General features: G+C 35.3%; 1 protein-coding gene across 1 annotated transcript in view; it reads right to left on the bottom strand.

The window, feature by feature from the left end:
- Window positions 1-26,258, bottom strand: part of EYS (eyes shut homolog) — a 701,217-nt gene that overhangs the window by 123,313 nt on the left and 551,646 nt on the right. The window contains exons 38-39 of the mRNA XM_058021581.1: window positions 19,954-20,118; window positions 12,527-12,680 (exon numbers count right to left, since the gene is read on the bottom strand). Coding sequence (XP_057877564.1) covers window positions 12,527-12,680; window positions 19,954-20,118 — 319 coding nt within the window. The remainder of the gene's footprint in view (window positions 1-12,526; window positions 12,681-19,953; window positions 20,119-26,258) is intronic.

Here is a 26,258-nt window from a genome sequence, read left to right as displayed (position 1 = left end):
AGCCTCCAGAAAAGGCAGTCCACAACTGGAATAATAATTTTTTTTAATGTACTCCAAACCTCTAACAGTGACATGTCTGTTTAATATAGTTCATTTTAAGTGTGAGCTCAAAAGCAGATTTGGCATTACATAATTTTTTGCTGTTTTATATCAAAGCACAGAAAATCTGTGAGACAGTTACTTTATCTGGAAATACTCTCTAATGCAGCAGATATTTTTCACACCTCTGGAAAGGCCACAGCACCAGCAGTGTGAGACAATAATTACTCTTCTATGTTCACTGTATGCTAACACTCACCATGTGACTACAAGAATTCTCCAATATACTCATATTTACATTGTGTTGGACAACAGAATACAGCCTTATCCAGCACAAGACAGCACTACTTATAATTCAATTAAACAGAAGAGGTCACGTATCTGTTACAAAAATTTTGCCTGCACAATTACACATGGAAGGGATGCAGGAAAATCATGTTCAGTATCACTTCCCTGCTCCTTCTGTGGTGAGTTGACCTCCATCAGCTGCCAGCTGCTCACCCAGCTGCTCTCTCTCCCCTCCCTCTCAGCCTGACAGTGAGTGTAGGGAAGCACAATGATGAAATTCCTGGGCCAAGATAAAGACAGGGAGATCACTTACTAATTACCATCACAGGACTCACATGATGTCAGAAGCCAGGACATTTCTCTGGCTGTCCTGAGCAGCCCAGACCCCTGCCAGGGGGCTCAGAGACCCTGGCACAGAGCCCAAGGTGCCTGTGGTTTTGATTATGACCCGTGGAGCAAATTACCAACCTTATATGAAGATCTGCAAGCCACAACAGTTTAAGTAGAATGATAGTGAATTTATCACGGGTGAAAAAGTAGATTTTGGGGCTTTTAGAATGGGGGGTCAGGGGGCAAGATGAAAGATACTGGGCGTGTCCAGCCTTTCTCCTTCTTCTTCTTCTTGGCTTCCATCTTCTGCTGTGATGTTGGCACTTTTGGATTGGTTTAGAGTAGAAGATCACTGTGTAACATAGGTGATAGGTATTGGAAAGTAATTGTAAACATTGTATGCATAATTTTTAGTATAAAGACATAACACCACCCTGGGGGCAGGCAGAGTGCTTTGGACTGTCTTGCTGGATGGACCTTGGCAGGACAGGAGAAAATATTTTATAGATAAGGAACAATAAACAACCTCGAGGCCAAGAACTGAAGAGCTGTGACTCCTTCTTTGAGCACCGAGCTGGGAAAAGAGACTTTCTGACCTATCTCAGGGTCACTGACCAGCGAGAGACCCTGAGACAACATGGGGAAAATTTATTCAATTTATTTGCCATTAAATAGGTTTGGATGGTAAGAAACAAAGAGAAAAATTAACCCCCTGCTCCCTAACCCCCTTTTTTCCAGGCTCAGCTTAGCTCCATTCCCAACTTCTGTATCTCCCATACTCAAACGGGGCAGGAGGAGGATGGGGAGTACAGTCCAGTATGTAAAAGCTCCTCTCTGCTGCTCCTTGCCTCTCACACCTTCCCCCTCGTCCAGTGTGGGATCTCTGGGGGTCCCAGAGATTTTCTTTCAGGAAATACCCACCTCCTGCAGCCCCACTGCCAGGGCCTGGGCACCTACACTCTGTACACCTCCTTTCTATAACCTCTGCAGCACTTTGCTAAAATATTAAATAGTCAAGTAATGGTCAAAAAATGACAAAGCATCTTTGGATGACGCTGATCACAGATGTAACAGCAGCATCACTAACTCTATAGAAAATAGATCAACAAAGGTAAAAAGGGACAGGAGGTAAGGGGTACAAAATGGTGAGCAAGCAGAGAAGAAAGTTTCCAAGACACTTTACAGTCTAAGAAAAATCCAGATTAATGTGTGCTTCGAAGAACAAACTAATGATAGTGGCAATCAAAGTGGTGGAGAGATAAATAAAATAACTTCTCCCACCTGAATTATTGATACCAAAATATAAATTCCCTATGGAATGGGGGCACTTCAGTTAAAAGAAGAGAAAAGATTTCCTTCCTGTGATATGTTCCACAAATGAGTTTCTTGCAGACTCTCAGAAAGATGCAGTTGATGTTTCTCTCTCAGAAAGATGAGGTTGACATCTGTCTCTTTTTTCCACTCTCTCTTTCACAACTATCAAGGAGGACTATTTAATAAATGTGTGCATGAATTTTATTGAATATTCTCTTTAATCAAGTGACTCAATTTCCAGCACCAAATTTTCTTACTGCTGGTATGCAGAACTTGGCCTAAACTGGCTATTTTTTAAACAAAGAGCTGTCTGATGTCCTGTTTTGTTCTTTCTTCTCTGCCTATGTGAAAAGTATATATTAAAAATCTACCTGAAATTTATGTAGAAAGCAAGAATTTAGAAAAAAATAAGATTATAGCTATTACAATTAAATAATAACTATCTCTATTTCTTCTTTCCCTAAGACCCCATGAAAAAGGTTATCCAATGAAATATATGAAACAGCAATCCCCAGGACACCTGAAAATTGTGAAAATTTCTGGTCACAGAGATGAACTGAGTATAGTGAAAAGTACAAATCGTGTATCAGAAGCTCAATGTCACATTTTTAAAATTCTTTGCCTCAGAAAATTTAGTCTTTTGAATGTTTTGGAGATAGGTAAATAGTATTCCCACTTTGGAGTTGTACGAACTAAGCAACAAGCTAAGATTAACCAAACTTTTTGAAAGCATATCGAAAATTTGCTGCTGAGCTAGGAGCTGGCCACCTGGACCAAGAAGAACTGCTCTCTTCTCAGCAAACAGGAGAAAATTCAGGGTAATCCCACGGCAGTCTGGACTGCACGACTTCACTGCCTGTTTCATTGTTTGTGGAGCTCTGCCTTCTGACTCCTCTGTGCTTAGTGGTGCTCATGAGATGAATCAAAGGGAGCCAAACTCGCTTGTTGAGAGATACATTTTCTTGCCCTTCTCTCTACCACTGCTTTTTTGGACATTCATATACAGGCTGGCTGATTTTTATTTTTTTATTTTTTATTTTCTACTGATTTTCAATACCTACAGAGCAAATAGTACTTCCTATTGCTCTCAGCTAAGGCAAACCTGAAGAGAATTGCCAATTGTTACAAGCACACTGAACCAATTTTATTTCTGTATTGATCTTCCACATACAGAACAACAGGTTAGACGAAGAAAATTAAAAAACTGCTTGCTCTTCACAGTTTTATATTGTTGTTCAGCTCTTCAGAACTCTCAAATACAACAGTGTAAACTACCATCTCACTTAGGAAGAAGGCAACATACCACCTTCATAAGATATTTGGCTCTATACTCTAATGCTATTGCTCCATGTGCTGTGCCAAACCAATGGAAAACAAACTGCTGTCTGAAAAGTACTCTGTGTAAATCATTGGGTGACTGGACATAGATGATGAATTTTAGAGAATTTATATACATTAGAAATAAAAAATAAAATACTGAAATGATAAAAATATTTAACAATGTATCATATTGCCTTTATTACCCAATTTTATTATTTTGTTATTCCTTCTGTAATCCAGCGACTCCTTTTTTTCCTTCATGTCAATGATATCTGCACTGTTTCATGCACAATGCCTGGTGTCCCATCAGCACTACTGAAATCCCTTCTCTCTAGCCTGTATGTGAAATAACTGTTAGTCCTTGCAAGCAGATCAGAAGGGCCATGCATCCCACTTCCTCCCTGGAGCAGCGGGAGCAGCCAAATATTCTGAAATGCTTGCTTTTCACCCAGCCTGACTCAGGCCCAAGAAGATGGAAAAGTGAAACACATGAGATCACTGTCTGTGTAGAGAAACCACAGTGAGTAAGCAATGACATCAGCAGTACCTGGAGAGCAATGCTTATTCAGCACACAGAGAAAACAAGGCTGTGTACCAGTCTGCACCATTAAAACGGTGTCTCCTTTAATACAGAAAAGGAGGCTTTTAAAGAACTTAGTAAATTTTGGAAATTTAGGTTAAATGCAGTTTAGAATTTCCATGGTATATCTCTTACATATGATTTATCTGCAACACTGCTGAAGGGCAAATAATATAATTTTCAAAGCAGATGTATCCAGAAAATGGAAATTGGGTTATACAGACTATTAGAACTTTATTCTTCCTAGTTTTTTTGCAGAAACTCAGAGATTCTTTGGATATTGGAATTTTAAAATGATAACACATAGCCAAATCTAAAAGTAGAAGATAAAGAAATGTGCATTCATTATGCTTTATAATGTATACTTTAATTCTGGTGAATTCACAACTCACTGTCTTTAGAAGACCTGATAAATTATGGCATAGAGATTCAGTAAAATCTCATAGAGAAATAACTGCTGTTAACAGCATCACTCACTAAGAAAGTAATAAATAATTACTGCAATTGTCAATAGCACATTGAAACTGTTTCCTTAATGTGATTATTAATCTTACAACTTCCTTTGGAAAATGAATTTTTCTGGTTATTCTGAAAATTACACTAGCTATTATTTTGTCATGTTTGATAAAAGGGTCTGATAAACAGTGAGGTTTTAGAATTTTCTGAATTATACAATACTTTAGTCATGCTTTTGAAAGTTATAGCATGAAAACCTAACAATCTATTCACAAATCTAATTACTAACGTATCTGTAATATGCTTAACAATGAAATAATCAACATACATTGGAGATTACCATGGTCATTAAACATCTGACTCTGTTTAAAAATGTTAAAATTGATATGACAAGGTTTTTAAGCATTCCTCATTAGTCCTTTTCATTTTACCACTTGTGTAGGAAAAATTACAAAGTAAATATTCTGTCTTGAACCACTTGGTTCAAGAGGAATTTTTTAAAGTAAATCACTGGAATCAACGAAATTCAGAGTTTGAGTATGAAGGGTATTACTGAAGTGTTTGGCTAATCCTAGGAAAAAATGGACATAATAAAAACATTGCTCCAACCTGATAAAATCAACCTTCATAATTATTTTCAAGTCTGGTCCTCTACATTAGAGAGGGAGAATGGTGGGAGAACAATATAATAGTTGGGCAGGAATGCACCTTAAACACAGGAAAGATCAAAAAAAACCTTTCCATTCTACCACTAGTCTATACAGGCACTCTCACTGGGACAGTCAGTACATAAAATATAAAGTTGGACTCCTGTCAAAATGACCACTGACATGACAGAATTTTCTTCAGAACTATGAAATTGTTTTGCTCTCCATCATAAAATCTTTTTTTATATTTCTTGCAAATTAATGGAAAGTTAAATATTCAAGTCTTTGTGGTGAATGGTGGATTATTCTGCATAGCTGTGAGGGAGTTATGCCTATCAGCATCTTTTAGGATGAGTTAATTCATCCTACAATGGTAAACACAATCCAAAATAAAATACTGTCAAGGTTAGTGCATTTTTTCTGTGCTGCTTGATTTTGCTTTATTATGCTAAGTTGAACTGACTAATAAATACGAACACCCTTTAGCAACATTGGAAATTCAAATGAAATATGTTACATTCTTAAAACAGATAATATGGTTAAAAATAAAAGCTATCCTTTTTCCTATAGCAAATACAGTCATCTCTAGCATCTCTTATTCTATCAATTAAAAAGTTTAAATTCCAGTAGATACCTTCAGGAATAGAGATTAAATTATGCTTTCTTTTTTTTCAGGATATTGAAGTGTAAACAGGAATTCACAATGTCAATTTTAAGTTCATGATTGGAGCATCTATTCAATGCATCTATGCTAAAGTCAGCATTTGCCCCAAACAGAATTTGATTTAACAGAATGCCTGATTTAGCATAAAATTTAAATACATAATACTTCCAACAAAATTTAATTTTTCAAATTCTGTGTTCAACAGATTGGAGGTGTGCCCTGCTAACAGGACTTTCCAAATAATACTTTCCAGTATTATTTTCTCTGATACTAGAGACATTTACAAAATATATTTATTTTATCATTAAGATTTAACAACAACAAAATTTTGAGCTTTATGTAGGTTTGAAGCTGCAGTAACTGTAACAGAAAAAAGGGTTTATCAATGGGATGAAATATTGTGAGAAATAAATAAAGAGTATTTTTCAAACCAATTTTTCTACTTTTTCAGCTTGTTTACCATTTAACACTGACCACTCAGGGAAGTAACCTAGAGACAAACTGTCAGTTTTCAGTTAAGTGTCAAAAATTGCTAGTGAGCAATAAATGTCTGAGTACTGCATTAATTTTTAAATTTTGCCATAAATCCATTTACTTACACAAACTCCTTTAGATTAATACCTTACATGAAAGTAGGTGAGGTCAGATGGAATAAATATGACTCACCAGCATTTTTCTTAAATAATGTAAGTAATCAACAGCCTCATATTTTTTCAAAGCTTTATCTTTAAAATATGGTAAATATAAATTGCTTTTCCCTGTTGTTTCTATGGTTCCAGGTAGGTCACAGCACTCGAGCTGTGACCCAGAGCTCAGTTCAGTATGGAGCTCTGGATGCCTGATGCCACTCTCTATTACTGAACTGCTAATTCAGTTCACACTCTAACATTTATATAGATATGAACAGCTTTGAAAAAGACTGAAGAAGACTCACACCTAGCAAGAGAACCTCAAACCCTCTTTAATGCATTGGTTTTGGTCAGTAGTTTTAGCTTTTGGAGTACACGCCCTTGCAGGAGCTCAAACGACATTTAATGCAACTCTGTAATTTGTCCGTAGGAAAACACAGCAGATATCACTTATTTTGTGACATAGCCTTTTCATCTGAGATAAATGTATAAAGACAGCATGAATTGGAAGATGAAAATATTTTGACACCATGTACTGCAAACTGGTCTGTGGTGAGCCACTTTGCAATAAGCCATCCAAAGCCAGTTAATGATTTTTTTGTGTACTTCCTTACAGGCAGAGTATGAGACACAAAAACAAGCCCTTGACTTATTATAAACATGAATTAGCAGCAACCATAGCATTAATGTGTTATTAACCTAATCCTCATACTGAATGCAAAACACAGCACTATACAAGGCACTGAGAAGAAAATTCAACCCCAGCTGAAACCAGGACAGCTGGCTTGAGTAGGAATGTCGGAAGGACCTGCAGAGAGCCCTTCCAGCCTAAGGAATCACTTGACTCTGTCCTTCTGTGCTCTTGGGTCATTCCTCTAAGGGCAGTTAATGCAAGGAAATCTAGCATAAACCCAGAGCATGAAGGGTACAGGAATTCAAACATCTGTTCTTCAAGTCAGTAGCTAATGAGCTTGAACAGCCATAGCAGTTGGTTTGTTGGCTTTGACAGATCACTGATGAAATATTGCATACTGCTGATAAATGAAAGGGAAAAAAAAGTTTCAGAAAGTGGCCTATATTTCTAAACACACTGAATGTTCTGTTCATACACAAAAGCTGAAATTGAAACAAACACAAAAGGTAACCTTTTCTATATTCTTTATGAGAATCCATTTTCTTATTTGACTTATTCCAGATAACATGCCACATGGAATTATTTAACCAGCTGATTCCAATGTTCCAAATTTTTATTTCAAATTTTAATTACACATACAAGAATTTGTATTCATTAGCTTGATTTAATGCATCTCTTATGGGACTATTTTTAAGACTAAATAGATGTGGTGATTTCTTGTGCAAAACTGTAACAGCTCAATTAATGAAACGGATCAAAGCTTTCAGGGGACAAGCAATGCATAGGTGTACAGGGCAAAAGCATTCCTACCTTACAGTGGAAAATGTGATGATTTTATGAAATTTTCGATTGCTATAGAAAATGCAGTAAACATAAATTTATGCAGTTGTATATATGCCCTTCTAGACGTAATCACAAATTTTCTTCAAAATTGAGTAATATCATACAGCATTTCCAGTTCGATGCACCACAACATAGGTATAACTTATCTACATGCAGACTTAAAATTCAAAATTAAGATATAGAGTGTGTAAAACATTCCTTGTTAAAACCACATCTAAATGCATTTTCCTTAACAATATTATACATTCATAAAATAAAAATACAATTTTAAAAATCTATCCAAGACTGCTTTCACTGTTAATCTTCAAATAATTTTGAAAAGATGAGGTGTGATAAGATGACAGTGATATTGCACATTGTTGTCATTTACCAAATCACCTTTCCATTTCTTATTCATAACATAATTAATTATGTTGGAAATCAGTATGGCATGTACAAAACCTAGGCTACACTATATACTTGCTGAGATACAAAACCTGCTGCTCAGATGTTTCCAAATCATCAAAAAAATATCCTATATTTCTTGGTAACTGGTAATATTGGAAGCAATAGCAAGACATCAGATAATTGAGTTTGGGGTTTTTTTTTGGTTTATTGATTTAATTTACTTTTAAGTAATACTTTCACACTATGCAGGATACCCAACACCTGTAAATAATAATAAAAATATGCACTACTATGTATGAAAACTTATATATCTCTGAAGTAATGAAATGAAATAGGTAAACAACATGACTGAAAATGAGACAACATATCATATGGATTGTGATTTACATATTTTTTTAGAAACACATTTTCAGAATGCACATGCATGGAAAAACTTTGTAGAATAGTTCAAGCAATGATTTTCTTTCCTCTGTGGAAAGTGAGGAAGTAGAAGTGGGGAAATCATGGACACTGATAATATAATCATGTAACTAGTACTTAATACATGACACCTTGCCAAAGTTTCCATGTGGAGGTACAAAAACATGCTGAGGACTTTCACAGTTCAGAATGTGCCATCTGCTTTTGAAGCTGGAAGACCAAATAATAAACTTCAGCAGCTTCTGTACACTGCATGGTCTGGGTGATACTTGGCCAAATTAACTGGATAATGTATTTAACAAATAAACCCTTTTAAGGACAGCTAAAGGTGCCCTTCTCAGCCATGAGTAAATGCTCACATCCATACTACTGATTAAAGTGTGACAGAAAACTGGAAACAACTGCTTTCAACATGTTCACTTGGAAGATACATGAAATGTAAATGTACCCAATAACATGCTATAGCTCTGTGGGGATGGGCACTATGTCCATTAAATTCCAGAGTAAAATTCTGAAAGCTCTGCAGGTGAATAAGATTGAAGAGTGATGTTGTCACATACAGGGAAGATTTTAATTAATGCTTGCTTGGAATCTCCTAAGCAGAAAAGGACCCGCTGTATCGCATCACTGTGCAGAACAGACAAAAATATCATTTAAAAACAAGAATCTAAGATGTCTAAAAAATATCAGTACTTATATTCTTAAAGTGCCAATCCACCTTACTATCTAGATAAATCAAAATCCTGATGACCTGAGTATTTCAATCTCTTTGTTAAATTTACCTTCTTTCAACCACTGAATTGAAGAAACATCATTTGCCCCCATGACAGTAATATCACTTTAACCACAAAGTAGAGCAAATTTTACATCAGGCAAATGCATTTCAGAACGTACTCATGGAATGAAATTTGTTTGGATTAATGTTCTTTGAATAACTTTAAAGAACAAATCCATAAAACCAATCCAAACTACATTTCAAGTATGTGTTCAAAGCTTTAACTGAAAAGACCAATACATTCTCAATCATGAAATCATAAAAAATTACACTCAAATGAATGCACATTTTCAAACCAGTAATCAAATCATCCTAAAATAAACAGAAATAGAAACACAAATGAAACTACATTGAAACAGGTTTCTATTTTCTTTAGGCAAGGCAAAAAAGTAAGCAATCAGAGCTTTATTGACTTTATTCTATAAAGCTGCCATTTCACAAGTATCATAAAGACAATGACTGAACATTTAAAACTCATTTAATCTTCATCAGGTTTGAGAAAATGGCCATGTCTAAGGAAACTAATCATACAGTTTAAGGAAAGCAATAGCTCTAAACTATGGGAATGTATTCGTTTCTTGCACATGTGGATTAAAAAGAATAAGTTTGAAAAGGAGAAAGTCTGTTTCTATAGATATTGGATGTGTTAGCTGTGGTGCTTAACCACTGCAGTCATAGTAGCATCCAAAACCAGAATAACTGTCAAATATTATCTTATTATCTTCCAAACTAATTCAAAATCAAATATAGCAAATATTTTGTTCCCTTGTTAGAGAGCTTTGAAACAGTAACAAAAATTATCATTTATTCTGCTCTTTGACTCTTTTTCTGCACTATAGGGAAAAAAACCCCACACAATTTTGCAGGTAAAGCATACAGATAGAATTATCTATCTACAACAGCCTCTGAGAACACAAATCAACAGTTTGTCATGGATTTATATTTTATATTCAAGAGCTTGGGAGGCTACAACAGCCTTGTCAAGTTTGCTTTTTCCTTTGACAGAGGTTAAGGATGACTGCTGAAGGATTACAATTTTATTGCTCCTTGGTGAAGGATATACTGCTCTCTCTACATTTTAGAAGGACTCACAAGAATAATCACAAGTCATTTTGGAGGCCAAGCCCATAAACTCAAATTCATGTAAATCCCTACTAGTCGCAGTCTACAATCACACCTTGCAAGTTATTTAGGATGTCACTGTTTCAAAGGTAGCAGTATAAAATTCTAGTAAACAAAGGAAATGTGTAAATTGAACTGATAGTATTTTTTAGTGTAACAACAAGAAGAATGAGGCCATAAATACAGAGGTGTTAATATTAAGGTAGAAAAAGAAGGAAATAAAATTTTCAGTGTGAACTTGAACTCTATACCTAGAATCAATTTTTAAATTTTCGTTTAGCTGCATTTGTTGCTACAATATTATTAGGCTTTAAAATCAGTATGGCATTTTAATGGCTTAAATGTATGAAGCAAAGACAACGCAGATAATTATCTGACCAATGTCTCATACAAGAGAAGCCTCTGAGATTAAAAAACAAACTTACAATAGTTTATTTGTATTGAGCTGTATAACTCTATCAAGTATTTTTGGAGAGAAAAAATATCTGCTAGGTCAAAAGGAGGGGAATTGATATGCTTTTCTTTGTAAATTTTATGTGCTTTTACAATCTGTACAAAAATCCTAAAATAAATACACTGCCAGCTAATAAGATTTGAATGTATGCTATGTGACTTTGTTCCATTAATACTAGATGTTAATACTAAACATAAGAGGAAAAAATCCCCATTTTAAATGTAGGAAAAAAGTAATGTAGAGACCTGTGGATGAAGAGAAATAGAAGATAGAAGTGAAACAGTTTCTTAAATGGCAGCTCCTATTAGCTTTCTGTATATTGAAAAAAGGATTTATGTTCTAACAAATTTGTTTCTAAAAGAAGTGGTAGGGCAGATGGGTTAAGCATACAATCTAAGAAAATAGACTGACATGCTGAACATTCTCTTCTCCCCTTATCAATCTACTCTATATGAGATCAACAAACCCCTGTCATTTCAGAATTGATCAACATTTACATCACAGAGAAACAGCTCAGAAGAAAAACACAAAACCATTCAGATTTTGCTTTGATTTTTCTTTTTTGATAGAAAAAGGCAATTTTGAGAAGTCTAACATGCATGTTTCATGGTAACTTTCACAGCAGTTTCCTTCACATACCATCCTCTAACAGCAAAAACAGTCCTAGCCAAGGCTTCCTTTAATTTCATAATTTGTGCATTACATTCCCTCACAGCACAAATGTTCACAGTTCTGGTGCAGCAATTAATCCTTAAGAATACTTAAACGATGTAAAAAAATGTTATCCTAATCACAGTAATATGATACTTTATATGGGTGAGAATTATTTCTAAACATTTCTGAAGTGAAAATTGAATACTTTACCATTATTTAACATTACTAATATAAACATAACAAAAAAATTTATATTATTTCTGTTTTACTTCTTACCTAGCTTGCACATATGAAATTCCATGACTGGAAAAGAGTTAGTTAATTACCAAAGCATGATATCAATATCCATCTCAAAATGATAAATGAACCATTTTCAGAACTATCATTTGTACAAGATGAAAAGTGACAGCAGTGATTAGCCACTTGTATAACCCTGACAGTACAGTGGCAAATGTAGATATGACAACTTTTAGAATTGTAGTTGTTTGGATAAAGCTTTTAAAATCATCAAGTACACCCTGTAATGTAAGATGTTGTTAGCATGCCCATTTTTAATTTATCTTAAACAATAGATTATTCTTATATTTAGCACTAAAATGTGATGACAAATATAATTTATTCAACATGTTAATTCATAACCATAAAATATGAGACCCCCATTTGTAATTTCAAAAATTATGTTTAAACTGTTTCAGTTCTCAAACTGAAATAATCTGAATCTGTAAATGTATCTGGACTTTGAAGACTTTGAATGATTCACAAGTTCTCCAAAGGACTGAAGTAATCTGTGTGAACTAAAATGTATTTTCAACCAAGGAGAATTAAAATTGAATTATATTTTCAACTTTACAAAAAAAGGTTTCCAAATTTGCTTTCCCCTTTGACTTGCCCTTTTATTGTCAAAAAAAAAATTACATTTTATTGCTCAATATAGATGACTAAAACTCTTTTAGTGTAACCCAGTTCTTACCTCACTGTGATAGGGACGAGCGCACCCTTGCTGACAGATTGGTTCAGGGACACAGTCAGAATGTTCTGAGAGTTTCCACAGCCTAAGCGAACTGTTGGTCTTCCCTCCACGAGATACAAGTGAAGAAACTGTTCTCCAAAATTTCTTTCACCAGCTTTGAAAACAAAAAAGGCGACAGTCACACTGCTGGAAGTGTAGGACCTCACAGAACTAAATCAATCACACAACTGGAACACCATCATCAGACACGATGCCTAGGTGACCCTGGGGACTCTTCTTGAGTGACTCTGAGGAAAAAAATCAAACTGTAATCTCTGTATTTAGCTAACAGTTAAAAGTAAAAGAAAATAACTAAAAGAAAAAATTTACTTGCCACTGCAGTGGCATCGATCTCACAGAGATCTTTCATGAACTGAACTTCTCTCTATATCCAGCAGTATTGTTAAGGCAACGAAGGTGACAATATAAAAAGAAATTCACATTCATTCAGCTTTTCAAATAAATGATAGAAAACAAAAACTATAAGAGGACAGCTCTTATAATAGATTTAAAGATTATGAAAAATTCACCTTTCCCAATTAACAGTGTATTTCAGACTTGAAGAGAAGAAAAATTATTTACAAAACATCAAACATACTGGTACTTGAACTATTAAAAATATGAATGAAAAATATGCTTAAGTTCACTTCCACTAAATAATATATTATACATTGTAAAAATGACAGCAAAATATTTATATTTAAGTGATGAATGATACAAGGCTCTTCTAAAAAAAAAAAGGACTGACACCTACAATTTCAAATGCTATTAGGTGAATTTGTCCTTTGAATTTTCTTTTCATAAAAGGTAAGACAGTTCCTGTTTGCAATTTTTATTCGCCTTTAAGACAAATCGTTAAAATGTTAATCTGTTTATTTCACTGTATTTTGCTATGTTTAACTGAAGTAAAAAAGACTCACTAACTGGGTCAGGAAATTGAAAATACTGCATGTATTGTTTGATGCACCACTGCCTCTGAATAGGAGGCCTGGGTGCTGGCATGGGTGTTGGACGGGGAGAAATCTCACGCTGGCATTTGGGGGACCCTGAGCTGTGGAGTGCCTGGGTTTGGGTGGCTCTGCCCATGAGCCACGAGCAGGAGTCCCCCAGAGTGGGTCACAAGGGCTGGGATCTGGGCTGGGCTTCAGCTCTGGGTAGGAGCTCCCAGGCCTGGAGCTGCTGCAGGGGGCCACAGGTCAGAACACGCTTTATTGTTTTTATTCAGAAAGGTAAAAAGAATGAGGGCATTATGGGGACTTAAAAAACATAATAATTTGTAAAAAAAAAAAAAAAAGAAATCGACTTTATTTTGGAGACAAAACAAAGAGCAAAAAATGATCTTTTAGATCAGAGAGAGACAACAGTGCTTGCAACTGTCTGATCATTTCCTTTTGCATAGTTCCTAGCAGAAACAGTTCACAATGTAAACTCCCTCCTTGAGAGCAGCTTTCTAGTCAACATTGCATTTCTTCAGCCTGTTACAAATCCTGATGACCTACTAAAGTCTTTTATGCTTAGATATATTTTGTATTCTGAATACCTAATTAACTCCAAAGCTATTTTAATTTGACTGGATTTCATGCCTTTGGCTTTTACAATTTCCTTCTACAGTAGTCTGACAATTCTCTTTCAAAATATATTGCACAATTGCACTGCTTTTTAACCATCATACAAGTGATATATGCATATATTGTACTATTTGTTTCCTAGTTTTCTCCCCTCCCTGTACATGCCACATGCCATTCCTGGCATTTCCAATTTCTACCAGTAAGTAGGTCTGTAAGTCACATTGATTCAGAGAGAATGAAGTGGATGTATATATGCATGTATATAACGTCTTGAAAAAGTGAAGCTACAGATGAGCAGCTTGTTTCCCCTCTCCCAATGACTCTGTCTGTCTATCCACTAGTAAAAACCTGGAAGAAAGTCCTCATTATTACCAGTAAAGTAAAAAATCTGGGACAGCTCTCTCAAAGGCAGCATTACTTCTTGAAACTTCAGTGAGTGTTGCTGCTTGAACTTCAGTCTAGGGAGCACTTTTAAGTCACACTTACAGGTGACTAACAGCATTCTTCACATTATTTGCTAGGTGGTATGAAATCCTTTGAAAGGACAGTCCTTTAAATCTTTCTACAGTGAACATGAGGAGTCACAGAATTTTGTTCTGTCAATGTGAAAGAGCATACACTACCTAGTGCATATGATGGAAATTACCTTCATAGGAAAAGCTCGAGTCATAAGCAAAACAGACAGGTTCTGGGAAGAGACAGAGATTGGGAAATATCTGAGTTAAAAACCTTGTTGGATATTAGGGGTAAATCATCTTGACCTCAGTAGAGGTTATGTGAGGGTTCCAGCAAAAGAATCTCAGCAATCATCCTTTCACAGGAAACTGTGAGCTGGAAGGTAATTTTTGTACATCAGTATGTCAACAAGCAAATGGCCATTGAGCTTAAATGATTGCCTATCTAAAAGACAGATTTGAAGTCCCATTAAAATATGGGATTAGCTTTATTAAGACAGAAAATCAATTTTGACACAGGAAGGATACTGTGAAGTGCTCTACATGAAAATAAGAGCTGAAATAAAGACAAAGAGACTACAACTAAAATGTCTGAATGGCCTCTATTTAGTTTCTTAAGGGTAAGGGCAATATGGGAAGATATGGGGAACAGAGCTTCTGAGAAAAAAGGAAATAATTTATGAGCCCAACTTATGGAAAGGGAGCTGTTGTCCTTTAGGAATGCTATAAACATGGAATCCAATTGTCAGAAGTTATAGGCTACCATATACAGCAGAAGCTAAACAATCTACCCTTGAAGGGATTGTGAGCAGCATTATGCTGACTCTCTTAAAAATGAAAATGATGAAGTAAAACTTTACAACTGTATCAGGTTTTTATCGTTGCTAGCAATTTATTTTGCTTTGTGGTTAAATATCACAATTTGCTTTGACGTGTTGATGAAATTTAATCATGCTAACAAATAAAATAATTAAGGAATAGAATAGAAATTTTATGAATGCATTCTGTAGTCAACAAACAAATCTTCTCACAATGATGTCTAATCTTTATTGGCACAAATGTAATTGTCCCATTCTATCAACAATTTACACATAACACAGCAGCAAAAATTCCAGAGAGTTTTAGTCCATTTACTGTTAACACTCTTTAATGTATGTATTTCTTGAGTACATACTGAAATAATTAGGGAAAATGTCATTATTAACTATGTAAATGCATTTTTCTTTGTATTAAGACAGATATATGTATAGTAATTTTCTATAAATCATACATAGACTTCTATGACATCCTCTTTTCCCTTTTTTTTTAACAGAAAACCTATTTTTGGAAGCCTCTACAAGTCCTTAGTACTTGTTAATTTCAACTAACCATTGATAAAATTCTTGCTAATAAAGGCACCAAATAGGATTTATTTTTTAACAATGGCACGATATGATTTACTAAAGTGGCATGCCTAGCACATGTAATGGTTCTCATCTTCTGCCTCTTGGTTAGCCTATAAGCAACCTTATTTGCTGTATTGTCTATATTTATTTTATTTGTCTAATATATATTTGCACATATATAATTGCACTAACTGCTACAAGGTATTAAAATAATGCATTGATATTTCAGTGTTCTGTTCTTTTTATTTAAAGGCATGTTGACATGAAAAAGTGAAGAAGGCACAAATCTTTTTTGTTCTTCACTGGCTAATGTACTAGGTAAAGACAGATGCAAGTTTCAATTCTTTTATATTATCCTTATGATTTTGGCTTAAATAGTCTTCTTATGCATACTTTCTGATTCAAATTCATTTGTGTATCAGTAGCATCTTGTCTGAGACTTCTCTCTGTAATTAAATGTCTACTAATTATCTGCCAGAAAAACAGATGTAACCTCACCACCACCTGGTAAAAACAGGTGTGTTTGTAAAATGTGTAATCTGAAGTTGGATTAATTTAAAAAAACTAATCAAAAATGTGTAACAATTTTCTAGTAAAGTACATCTGAAAGAAGCAGATCACTGTAATGATTTTTCTATTCTAAAAAGTTATTTTGACAAATAGAAAGGTTTTTGCTTTATGAATATGTGAAGCTAATTGTAACCATAATGATTAAACCATTGCAAACATGCATAAATTAACAGAATCTGAAAATGTTGGGAACATGAACCCTTAGAAGTGTGTGATTCTTGTACCTAGTGAGTGCAATAGCCTCAAGTTGGCTTTCTACTGATGATTCCTTCCTGGGATGTTTGATGGTCACACAGTTTCAAAAAAGCAGAGAAAAGGCAGGAATTGTGCTACTATTAAAAGCAGAAGAGCTGACAGCAGCAGCTTCACTTTTGTAGTAGTTGGAAGTGAAAATGAAAGACAGAGCGGGGAGAAAAAATGGGGATGAAGGAAGTACAGAGAAAGCATATGAGGGAACTCACAAAGGATATTTATTTGACAGAAGAGTGTTCAGAAATAATTAAATTCTCAATTACCTGTATACGCACATGGAGTTCATTCATAAAACACTGGAAAGATTTTTATTTATGCATTTATATAATTTTTTATTTTACATTCATGTAAAACCAAATAAGAATATTGATCTGAACCATTATAAGAATCATTTGCAATATTTGGAAATTAATCTAATTATCAGGGACACACAGAACAAAAAAAAGAAAGAGTAAAAACAAGGAAAAGTAATTGGTGTTAAAGAAGGAGGAGCAGAGATCGTTAAAGTGGAAATGAAAAGCAAAGATCTATCTAATGTTTAACACAGTGTCAGAGTTCTAAAAGAATTCTGATAATAAGACACAGAAAGTAATGGATGACTTACCAGAATTCTACAAGAATTCTGATAAGTTGTCCATTATTTTCTGTGTCTCTGTTCCACAGCCAGGAAGAGATCCAAAGTTTTCCTTATTTACTTATCTATTTATTTAGCTTAACAGAAATCTAACCATAAAAGAAACCCTACTGGTCGCTAAAAGAGTGGAATATTGCAAATCAGTTAAAATTCCATTTTAGGGGTAACACAGGGAATGAAAATGCAAGTATGACATGGTACTGAGAACCTGTGAAGAAAAGGTGAGTTTTCAGTCTGAGAAAATGTACAAATATTATCCCGAGTTGCTGGAGCTACCCCAGCTCAATTTTAGGGTGAGGGCTGAACTCGTTCCACTAATCCTGATCCACACTGGCTCCTTTTTGGAGGGATAAGAAGTGAGCTGTGACACAGCCCATGGAAGTCTCAATATGGATAACTGGAAAGGTAAAAATGTTGGGGTTCTCCACTAATGTCATTCTATCATTCCAGAAAGTGGAAACATTTATATTCTAAAGAATGTGAAGTCCTCAAATACTGCTGTAACAAAATCTCTCCAAACACCTGAAAAATACCATGTTAACAATTTTCCATAGACGGTATGAACTAATAGCTGAACAGGTTATATTAGGTTTAAATATCTAATTAGGTTAGATGCAAAATGAGCACATTATCTAGAAAAGAAAATACGTAGAGTCATTTGAATTGGTCATCTAGTTCACCACTAGCAATGAGCAGGGACGTCTTCAACCTGAGCAGGTTGCTCAGAGTCTTCTCAAACCTGACTTGGATGATTCCAGGGATGAGGAATTGACCACCTCTCTAGACAGTCCATTCCAGTACCCTGCTCCCCTCATTGTAAAAAAAATCTTTACATCTAGTCTACATTTACACTCTTTTAGTGATTTTTGGTTTAAAAACATTACCCCATGTCCTGTTGCAACAGGAAATTAAGAAGTTTAACCCCATATTTCTTAGAGCACCCATTTAATACTTAAAGACAGGAACGTGGTGTCTCCAGAGCCTTCTCTTCTCCAGGCTGAACAAACGCGACTCTTTTAGCTTCCAAAAACACCACTTCCTCCCAAGTTCCTCCTGAGTCTAGCAGAGAGAATATTCCTCTTTTTCTTCTCTTTGGTTTGGAGTTCTTTGAGATTTTTGGTTCACAGAGATGCTTACTCAGGGCTTATGTGTAGATAGCAAGATTAACTTTGGCTGGCGCCAAATTACTCTGCAGTGATGAAGCAAACAAAATCACTAAATGCCAAATATATTCAAAATACTTCCAATAATCTTCATTGAATTCTTCTTCAAGGGCAAATAACTCCTCTTGAAATTGAAATAACTAACAAGTATAAAACATTTTGATATAAAGAACTGCAACATCACCACTTATCCATGATTCTTGGCAAATTTTGCAGTACTGTAGCTTAGGCAGCTGCAGCAACAGCCCAGATTTAAAATACAAGGACTTAAAATGCCATTTTGGAAAGAAGTAAATATTAATTTTCAGTTTGGGGCTAGAGTGTTTCACATCTAAAAAATATCTAGTACAGATAATAAAAAAAGGCATAATTAAATAATGCCACAAAGCTTATATTACTTTTAACCCTGCCTTATAAATATGTACATAGTTCAGATGAATTCACATATACTACTACCAGATTAATATAAATGCAAAAAAATTTAATCAGAATTATTCATGCTAGATCAACAACATTTCTTGTGTAGAGTAACTCTAGGAAGTTGCAGTGAACTGAAAATGCTCCTACTGATTTTGTCTTTGTGGAGTAAATCTATCAAATAATCATATTTTCCAGCTCTTCTTGGGAAGAAATCACCTCACTTTCCATGTTTTCCATTTGCAAGAAATTGCAAGATAAAATATATAATGAAATACTCAACTGGCAGAGAAGTCTATTTTTTCTTGCTGACTCGTGAAAAGTGTACTTCTGTCTCAGAAGTTTACGCCATATATTGAGGAATGAAATATGCAGGCAAGAAGAAACTTTTTTATGTAGTATTAACAGGCAAAAATCCAAGTCTGCACGTATACTCTCTGGGGATCACAAAGGAATTCTCTGAAGTGTGAAATCACAGTAAGTGCTTCAAAATATGGCAAAACTGCAGAACCTAAGATAGTTCTATAAATCAAGAATTTGGAACCAAGATCACAATTATAAAAAGCGAGACTCAATCCAACTACAGAGAAGTTGTTTCTCTATAAGTTGTTCAAAACTTCTTCAACATTTGTATTTTAAAGCAGTAAAACTTACAACTAAAGTCATATGCTTACTGTGTTCTTTTTTTTCAGGAAGCAGCATTTTCTCTTGAAAATTATGTTTTGCTCAATGACTCATAAATTAAAGAACTTTCCAGAGGAACACAAGGAACAATGGTTCAAATCCTATAATGCAGCATGCATTAGAATACCAAAAGGCTTCTACTGCATTTTAATGACTCATTTTGCTGTTGAAGATGAAATGCCAGCTGATGTACACTAAAGTTAATAAAGACCTGAAGGAGCTAAAACGGATACTTAGCTTCAAGTATCTTTGGTACTCACTGTAAAGAATTGTGCCATTTAGAGCAGTTGTTTTCACTGTCAAGTACAGAGTTGTCACATTGCTTGTTTCCTGCCCAGATGCAGTCCTGGTATCAGATACAGATGTCAGAGAAGGTAGCTCCAAATAAGAATTTCCAGTGAAGGATGGAAAAAACAGTGCTATGTCTGAAATGAACAACAAAAAGATAATTTTATTAATTTATTACAAAATAAAGTTATAAAATGCAGGCACTTTAGAGAGATCCATTTTTTTATACCTGTGAATAGCATCATCAACTATATTATTTGCTGAGCATGTATATAAATTTCTTTAATTTCAAACATTCAAATCAAATACATAAAAAATGAAAAAGTTCTAGCATCTGCTTATTACCAGATGTGAAAAGACCATTATAGGAGAGACTAATGCTAGAAGATGCAAGTTAAAAAGAGTGTCATAAATTTTCTTTACAGATGTGTCAGTACACAACTTTTGTCCTTTGACATGTCTGTGAAGTGCTTTTAATTGTTATTTCTAGACGGCAAACCCAGTTTTTCTTCTTTTTCAGAATACTCAAATTTGTGGGGTTTGAAATTATAAAGAGAATGCCATTGGGCAGAATATGCATTTTTCCACTACATTAGTCTGGAAATGAATAATTGTTAAGAGAAAATTTTTAAGTGTGAAGGCTTAACATTTACAATGTTTATTGCATTCATTACTTTAGTCATTATGGCTTTTGGGTTATTTTTTACCCTTTAGACATGATAATAGTATCATGAATGCAAGAAAAAATAAGCTAAAACTAATTGAGGTTAGGCAGAATGTCTTCCCAATGCCCCAAGAAACCTATTTAAGCAAAATACCTTGAAGATTTCCCAGACTGATCACCAGGGATATGAATAAGGAATAAGCATCAAAAAAATTTTTTTTGAGTTCAGGTAATATTTTTGCAAAGAAATTTTTAGTTTAATGAACTAAAAATATACAATGGATCTGTGAATGATGATTACACACAGGCAGGACTAGCACTACAAAAAAAATTGTATTCACTTTATTAATTTTTTGTTTGTGAATCTGACCACTGTTTATGCTCTGCTGTTTTTAACTGACTTAAGAAAAAAAGGACAAATTGAAAGGCCTAGCTAAATAAGCACATGTGGAAGGACAGTCATTAAAAAACACCACACCCTGACAGCAAAAGAAAAACAGCAATGACTAGTTACGTTTCTAAATCATAGGTCTGGAAAAGTCAGGATTGTTGGAGAAAGTGGAAAAAGATATGAGATGCAAAAAAGGTCAGTGGCATTGCAAATCAGAAGCAGACCTACATGATTATGAGTGTTTTTTTCCTAATTATATTCATACTTTCAAGAGAAACAGTACTAGGAGGTCTAGCAGCGTAGTGCAAGGCCACAAACAGGATTAAGGGCTGGGTTCTCTTTCACGTGAGGAAAGGCTGAGAGAGCCAGGACTCCTAAGGCTGCAGAGCAAACAGCTCAGGTGGATCTTAACACATGTTACAGGTGGATCTGTAAACACACGGGGGTGACAAAGAGGGGGCCAATTTTCTCTCAGCAGTGCACTTGATAGCAAAGGGAACAAATCAAAACCCAAGAAATTACACCTGAACACATGGGAACTCTGTTTCACTCTGAGAGTGGTTACCCAGAGGGGTTTGTCAGGTCTCAGTTCCTGGCGATTTTCAAAACCAGACTGTGCATGGTTGTGGGAAACCTGTGCTAGGTGATTCTGCTCTGCTTGAGCAGGGGGTTGGACTTGATGGTCTCAAGATGATGTTCCCTTCCACCCTCAAAAATTGGTGATTCTGTTATCCTTCACAGGGAGGTTCTGTGCACTCAACCTTAATAATTATTCTTGAAGTGCAGTGCCTTTAGAAATCTCAGTGTAGTTCAGTACTCACAATGTAGTGGTACATTGAGCAACAAAGCTATTAAAATGTCTTTTATTAGGTAGTTAAAAAAATCCCAACTGGTCAATTTGGAGAGTAGCTGTCCACAATTTATATTCTAAATTAAAATTCATCTGTGCAGTTTCTTTCAGCTAGGTGAAGGGAAGGGGGAGAAGAATGAGGAGGGGAAGAGATCATGGTCTCTCTGGGCAATCTTGAAAGGAAGGACAATATCATTACTCCTTTAGGAAGGATAGCTCCCTTCAAAAGAGGGATCTCCCCTAAGGATTTAAAACTTTCCAGGGGATCCAGCGCCTTCCATCCAGAGAAGTCTTTGCATTGATGTATAGTCAAAACTACTGAGAAAAGATTCTATTTCAGCAGTCCTGCCTACATCTGCAGGGCTGTGCCCAGAGCAGCCTAGGCCTCCATCACCAGCGCTGTGAAGTCCTCTCAGAAATCAGCAGAAGAGACACAGCAAATACAGCAACTGCATCAGAAACAAATGCATACCTGGCAAAAAAAAAAAAGCCATCCAGAAATGCCAAGATGCAGAGCACATCCTCTTCCCTACGGTGTGCAGGCCATCAGCCTGCTGATCCCTAACAGTCATTCTCTGCCCCACAGCTGTACCACAGCTGCAATCTGCTGCAAGTCTGCAACATCAGTAAAGAGGTCATTGAGAGCACAGGGATTAGTCTTCTGCTTGGATGGAGGGTCTAAGTGGGAGAAAACAGATTGAGTCTGTGTATTAAGAACCTAAAACCTACGTCTGTGATACAGTACACTGAGAGAACACTATAGGCAAAGCTGCCAGTCTGGGCAAAATTTTTCCACTTCCCTCATTCTACTAAACTCTTAATTAGCAGAAATTAAAGTGCCATGAAGCACTGACCATGGCTGCACACATCAGATCCAAAGAAGAGCATCTGCTGAACTACAATGAGCTAATTCTCTACCACATCAGGACAGTATTTTAGTACTGCTTCCTAGCAATATTTACAGTTCTTCATATTTTAAGATGATTGCTGGCAATAAATAATTTAGTATTTAATATATTTCACAGGACAGGCTAACAAGAAGAACCTAATTCCACCCTGGGTCCACTATCTGACACTGTCACCTCTGTCTCTGATCACAAGGACTCTCTTCCACTGAGGCAATGGTCTCCAAGTGAGTACATGCAGCCTAAGGGGTTCTCAAAACAATTAACTTGGATGCAGGAAGAAAGAGAAAATTTCTCACATTTTAAGGATAAAAAAGATTACAAACAATTCCAGAGAAAAAATTTGCAAGAGAGACCAGAGAGTGGGGTCTGAATTACCTGACAAACACATATTACTAAGACTTCTACTTTAACAATTTAATGGAAGACTCAAATTTTCTACTGAAATAAATATATTAGATGGGATATTATTTATGAAAATTTTCACAATAACACAGTAAAACAAGAAAAAGTTGAGAAACACCAGTAAGCTTCTATTATGTCCTACCTGATTTTGTCTTAGTCAGAAAATAAAGAGGAGTAAGGGGAAGGATATAATTTTCTACTGCTACTAAAATGGAATAAATCTGTTTCCACTCCTACATCTTATTTTCCCTTTGCATTCTTCACTTTTTATTACAAGACTGGCTTAGCTTGAATTTGATTTTATTCTGTTGAATTCTTTTTAAAATATATTTTTCAGTCCTGAAGACATTAAGAGTCATCAACTGCACCAACCATCACTAAATAAATTCAAATGAGAACCAAGAAAGACTTTTAACATCACAAAATCCTAGCAAGAGAAGAAATGCATACATCTTCTGATAGGAAAATCAGATCAAACATCTGACTAAGCTTGTCTACAATCTACAGGGTAGATTGTAGACAAGTCCATGGTCCTCTTTAATAATTAAAGTAAATAAGTAATCCTAGGATGTGATTATCCTCACCCAAATCATCCTCATGATTTAAACCTGCCTAGTTCTCTCTATTTGCTATAAAAGGACTTGAGAGTCAATAGTTTAGGTGTAAACATGTATGCCAGCAATATCTGAAGGCAGATTAATAATTCTCATTTTTGTTGCTTATGTATCAGAGATAGACAACCTGCAGAAGGATTTTCTTTAGGCAAAACCAAATTAGTACAGTAGTTTTGAGTTGAAATGTTAAACATGTGAACTGAACAGGACATCAGAATATTTAGTCAGGGGATTAAACTCTGAATTTGCTTTTTGTATCTTTCAATTACAATGGTAAACATCTTCTGAAATCTATGGACAAATTCTGTGCTTGTTCTTCTTTTCCATCACTCAGAGACTGTAATAGAAGCACAGGTGATAAAAACTTTTACAAGCAGTGCAGCAAACCTTTTCCATATTATCAAGAATGGAGGTGTTCCCAGCAGGCAGAAAGTCAGTTAAGAATCAATATGAAGGGTCTGATGAATGCATGATCTGTTCTATCAATATCATGCTCACAGAATATCCCAGGCAACCAGATTTAACCACCTTAGAGTAATGCATTCTTTTATCTTATGTTCATGGTGTGAAGAAAATCAAAGTGAAATAAATATGATTCAGAAAATTCCTAGGGATTATGTCTGGTGCACATGAAATCTGACTTGGGTGTTTCATAAAGCATCACACGCACCTACACCAGTACAGAAATACAGTAACCATTTCCTATGAAATAACTGATTAGCTGAGTTCAGCTCTTTCAAGACAATAAAATATGAAACAAAATAAATCTTACCCTTGCTGCTTTCATTCATTTGTCTCAATGCACAAAAGTCTCCTGCCTGCTGTAACTGAACTCGAGCATAACAAAGCACAAAATCCTTACAAAATAAAATGCACAAGTCTTCCTCTATCAGGCCGGCCTGGTGCCTTTTTGATAAAGCTCTCTGCTGCCAACTGGGAGGTCTGAAATCAGATCACTGACTTAATCTCCTACTTTGCAGACTGCTAGGGCCTTTGAATGGCAGAAAGACAGTACATTTAATTTGAAGACTCAAGAGAAAAGCACTAAGGGCAGTGGGTCATATAAGCAATCCTTAGAGCAGGACATCAATTCATTTTCATTGAAAGAAACTGCCATACAAGTGGAACAGTAATAGAAGAAAAGACTTAAAAAAATTAGGAAAATAAAGCAGAAGATATTCAGCAAGCATGCATCTGCACAGGTACAATGAAACACAGAACAGAAATAGGGATGATCAAAGGGATGGCCTTGCTTCCAGATGGAGAAACAGAACAAGCCTATTCAACATGCAAAGGAAAATGTGAGTAAGAAATGGCAGCTCCATGTCTTGGAACACAGCAGGTAAGGGAATTCAATTACTCAATTATTGTTACTATCAGGTCACAGGCTTGCAAAACAAAAGGAAATTCTTATTAACTTTTTGCAGAATGTTTGGGGTAATTTTTTGCCAAAAGATATTATGTAGGTCAAAAGTATATAAAAATAATGAAAAATTAAGAACAAGGGAAACTAATCCACCAGACTAGCAAATACAATGGAACCACAGGTCAGGAAACCTTATTCTCGTTGATTGGTGGAAGCTGAAGTAATGCACTTGGGGAAAAATCTCTGTTGTCCTGTGTTATATATCCATTTTAAAGAGTGACTGTTTTTTCTCTGAGACAGGATATTGAGCTAGATGCCCTCATGGCTTGATCTGGCTTGTGATTTTTGTGTGACTTGTTCTGCTCTGTGTACCACTGCTAAGACTGCATGACAGAAACTAAGAGAGATGCAGACCATTTAACATAAAGGAAATTAATGATTCCCTAGGTATCTGAAGCATATAGCAATTGTCATCACCTAGTGCCTAGAGGTACCCATCTCCTTTGACAGCTGTATTTCAATAAGCAGATCAACTCAATGCAAATATGTTATTAGATTTATTTCAAGAAAAAAAATTGTTGATAGTTTTAGCATTCCTTAAGTACAAAGAATTTGAAGAGTTAGCTGCATGTCTGAAAAAACAAGATCATAGTAAATCAGTTTGATGTTAACATGCTTTGTGAAAAAGCACAAAACAAAGACATAAACAAAGGAACAAAACAAAGAAATAAATATTTTCATGTTCCTATTTTGTAGCTCACAATATTCCTCTTCCAATCTCACATTTTACGAAGGAGGAATAATTTTTTTTTCCCAATACCCTCAGTTGTTTTACAGCAGCGAAGTTATACCTGCATTAATTTATAGAAGAAGAAAATTTAGTCAACTACTGTGTCTGTGTGAAAGGATGAAAATTATCTGTCTCCGAATAAGAAGAATTTTATTCAGTTAATGGGCAAGAAACATTATAAATGTCCAGGTGAGATGTGCTGTGTAATTATTAAGTTCTGTAAATTTTTCTGGATGTTGCATAGACATGTAAAGTCCAGATGTGTCAGCAACTACAACAGACTGACATGAAA

The sequence above is a fragment of the Melospiza georgiana genome, chromosome 3 (assembly GCF_028018845.1).
Source record: "Melospiza georgiana isolate bMelGeo1 chromosome 3, bMelGeo1.pri, whole genome shotgun sequence".
Taxonomy (NCBI): domain Eukaryota; kingdom Metazoa; phylum Chordata; class Aves; order Passeriformes; family Passerellidae; genus Melospiza; species Melospiza georgiana.
The sequence above is the reverse complement of the archived record's forward strand: the minus strand, read 5'-3'. Positions and strand labels throughout refer to the sequence as shown.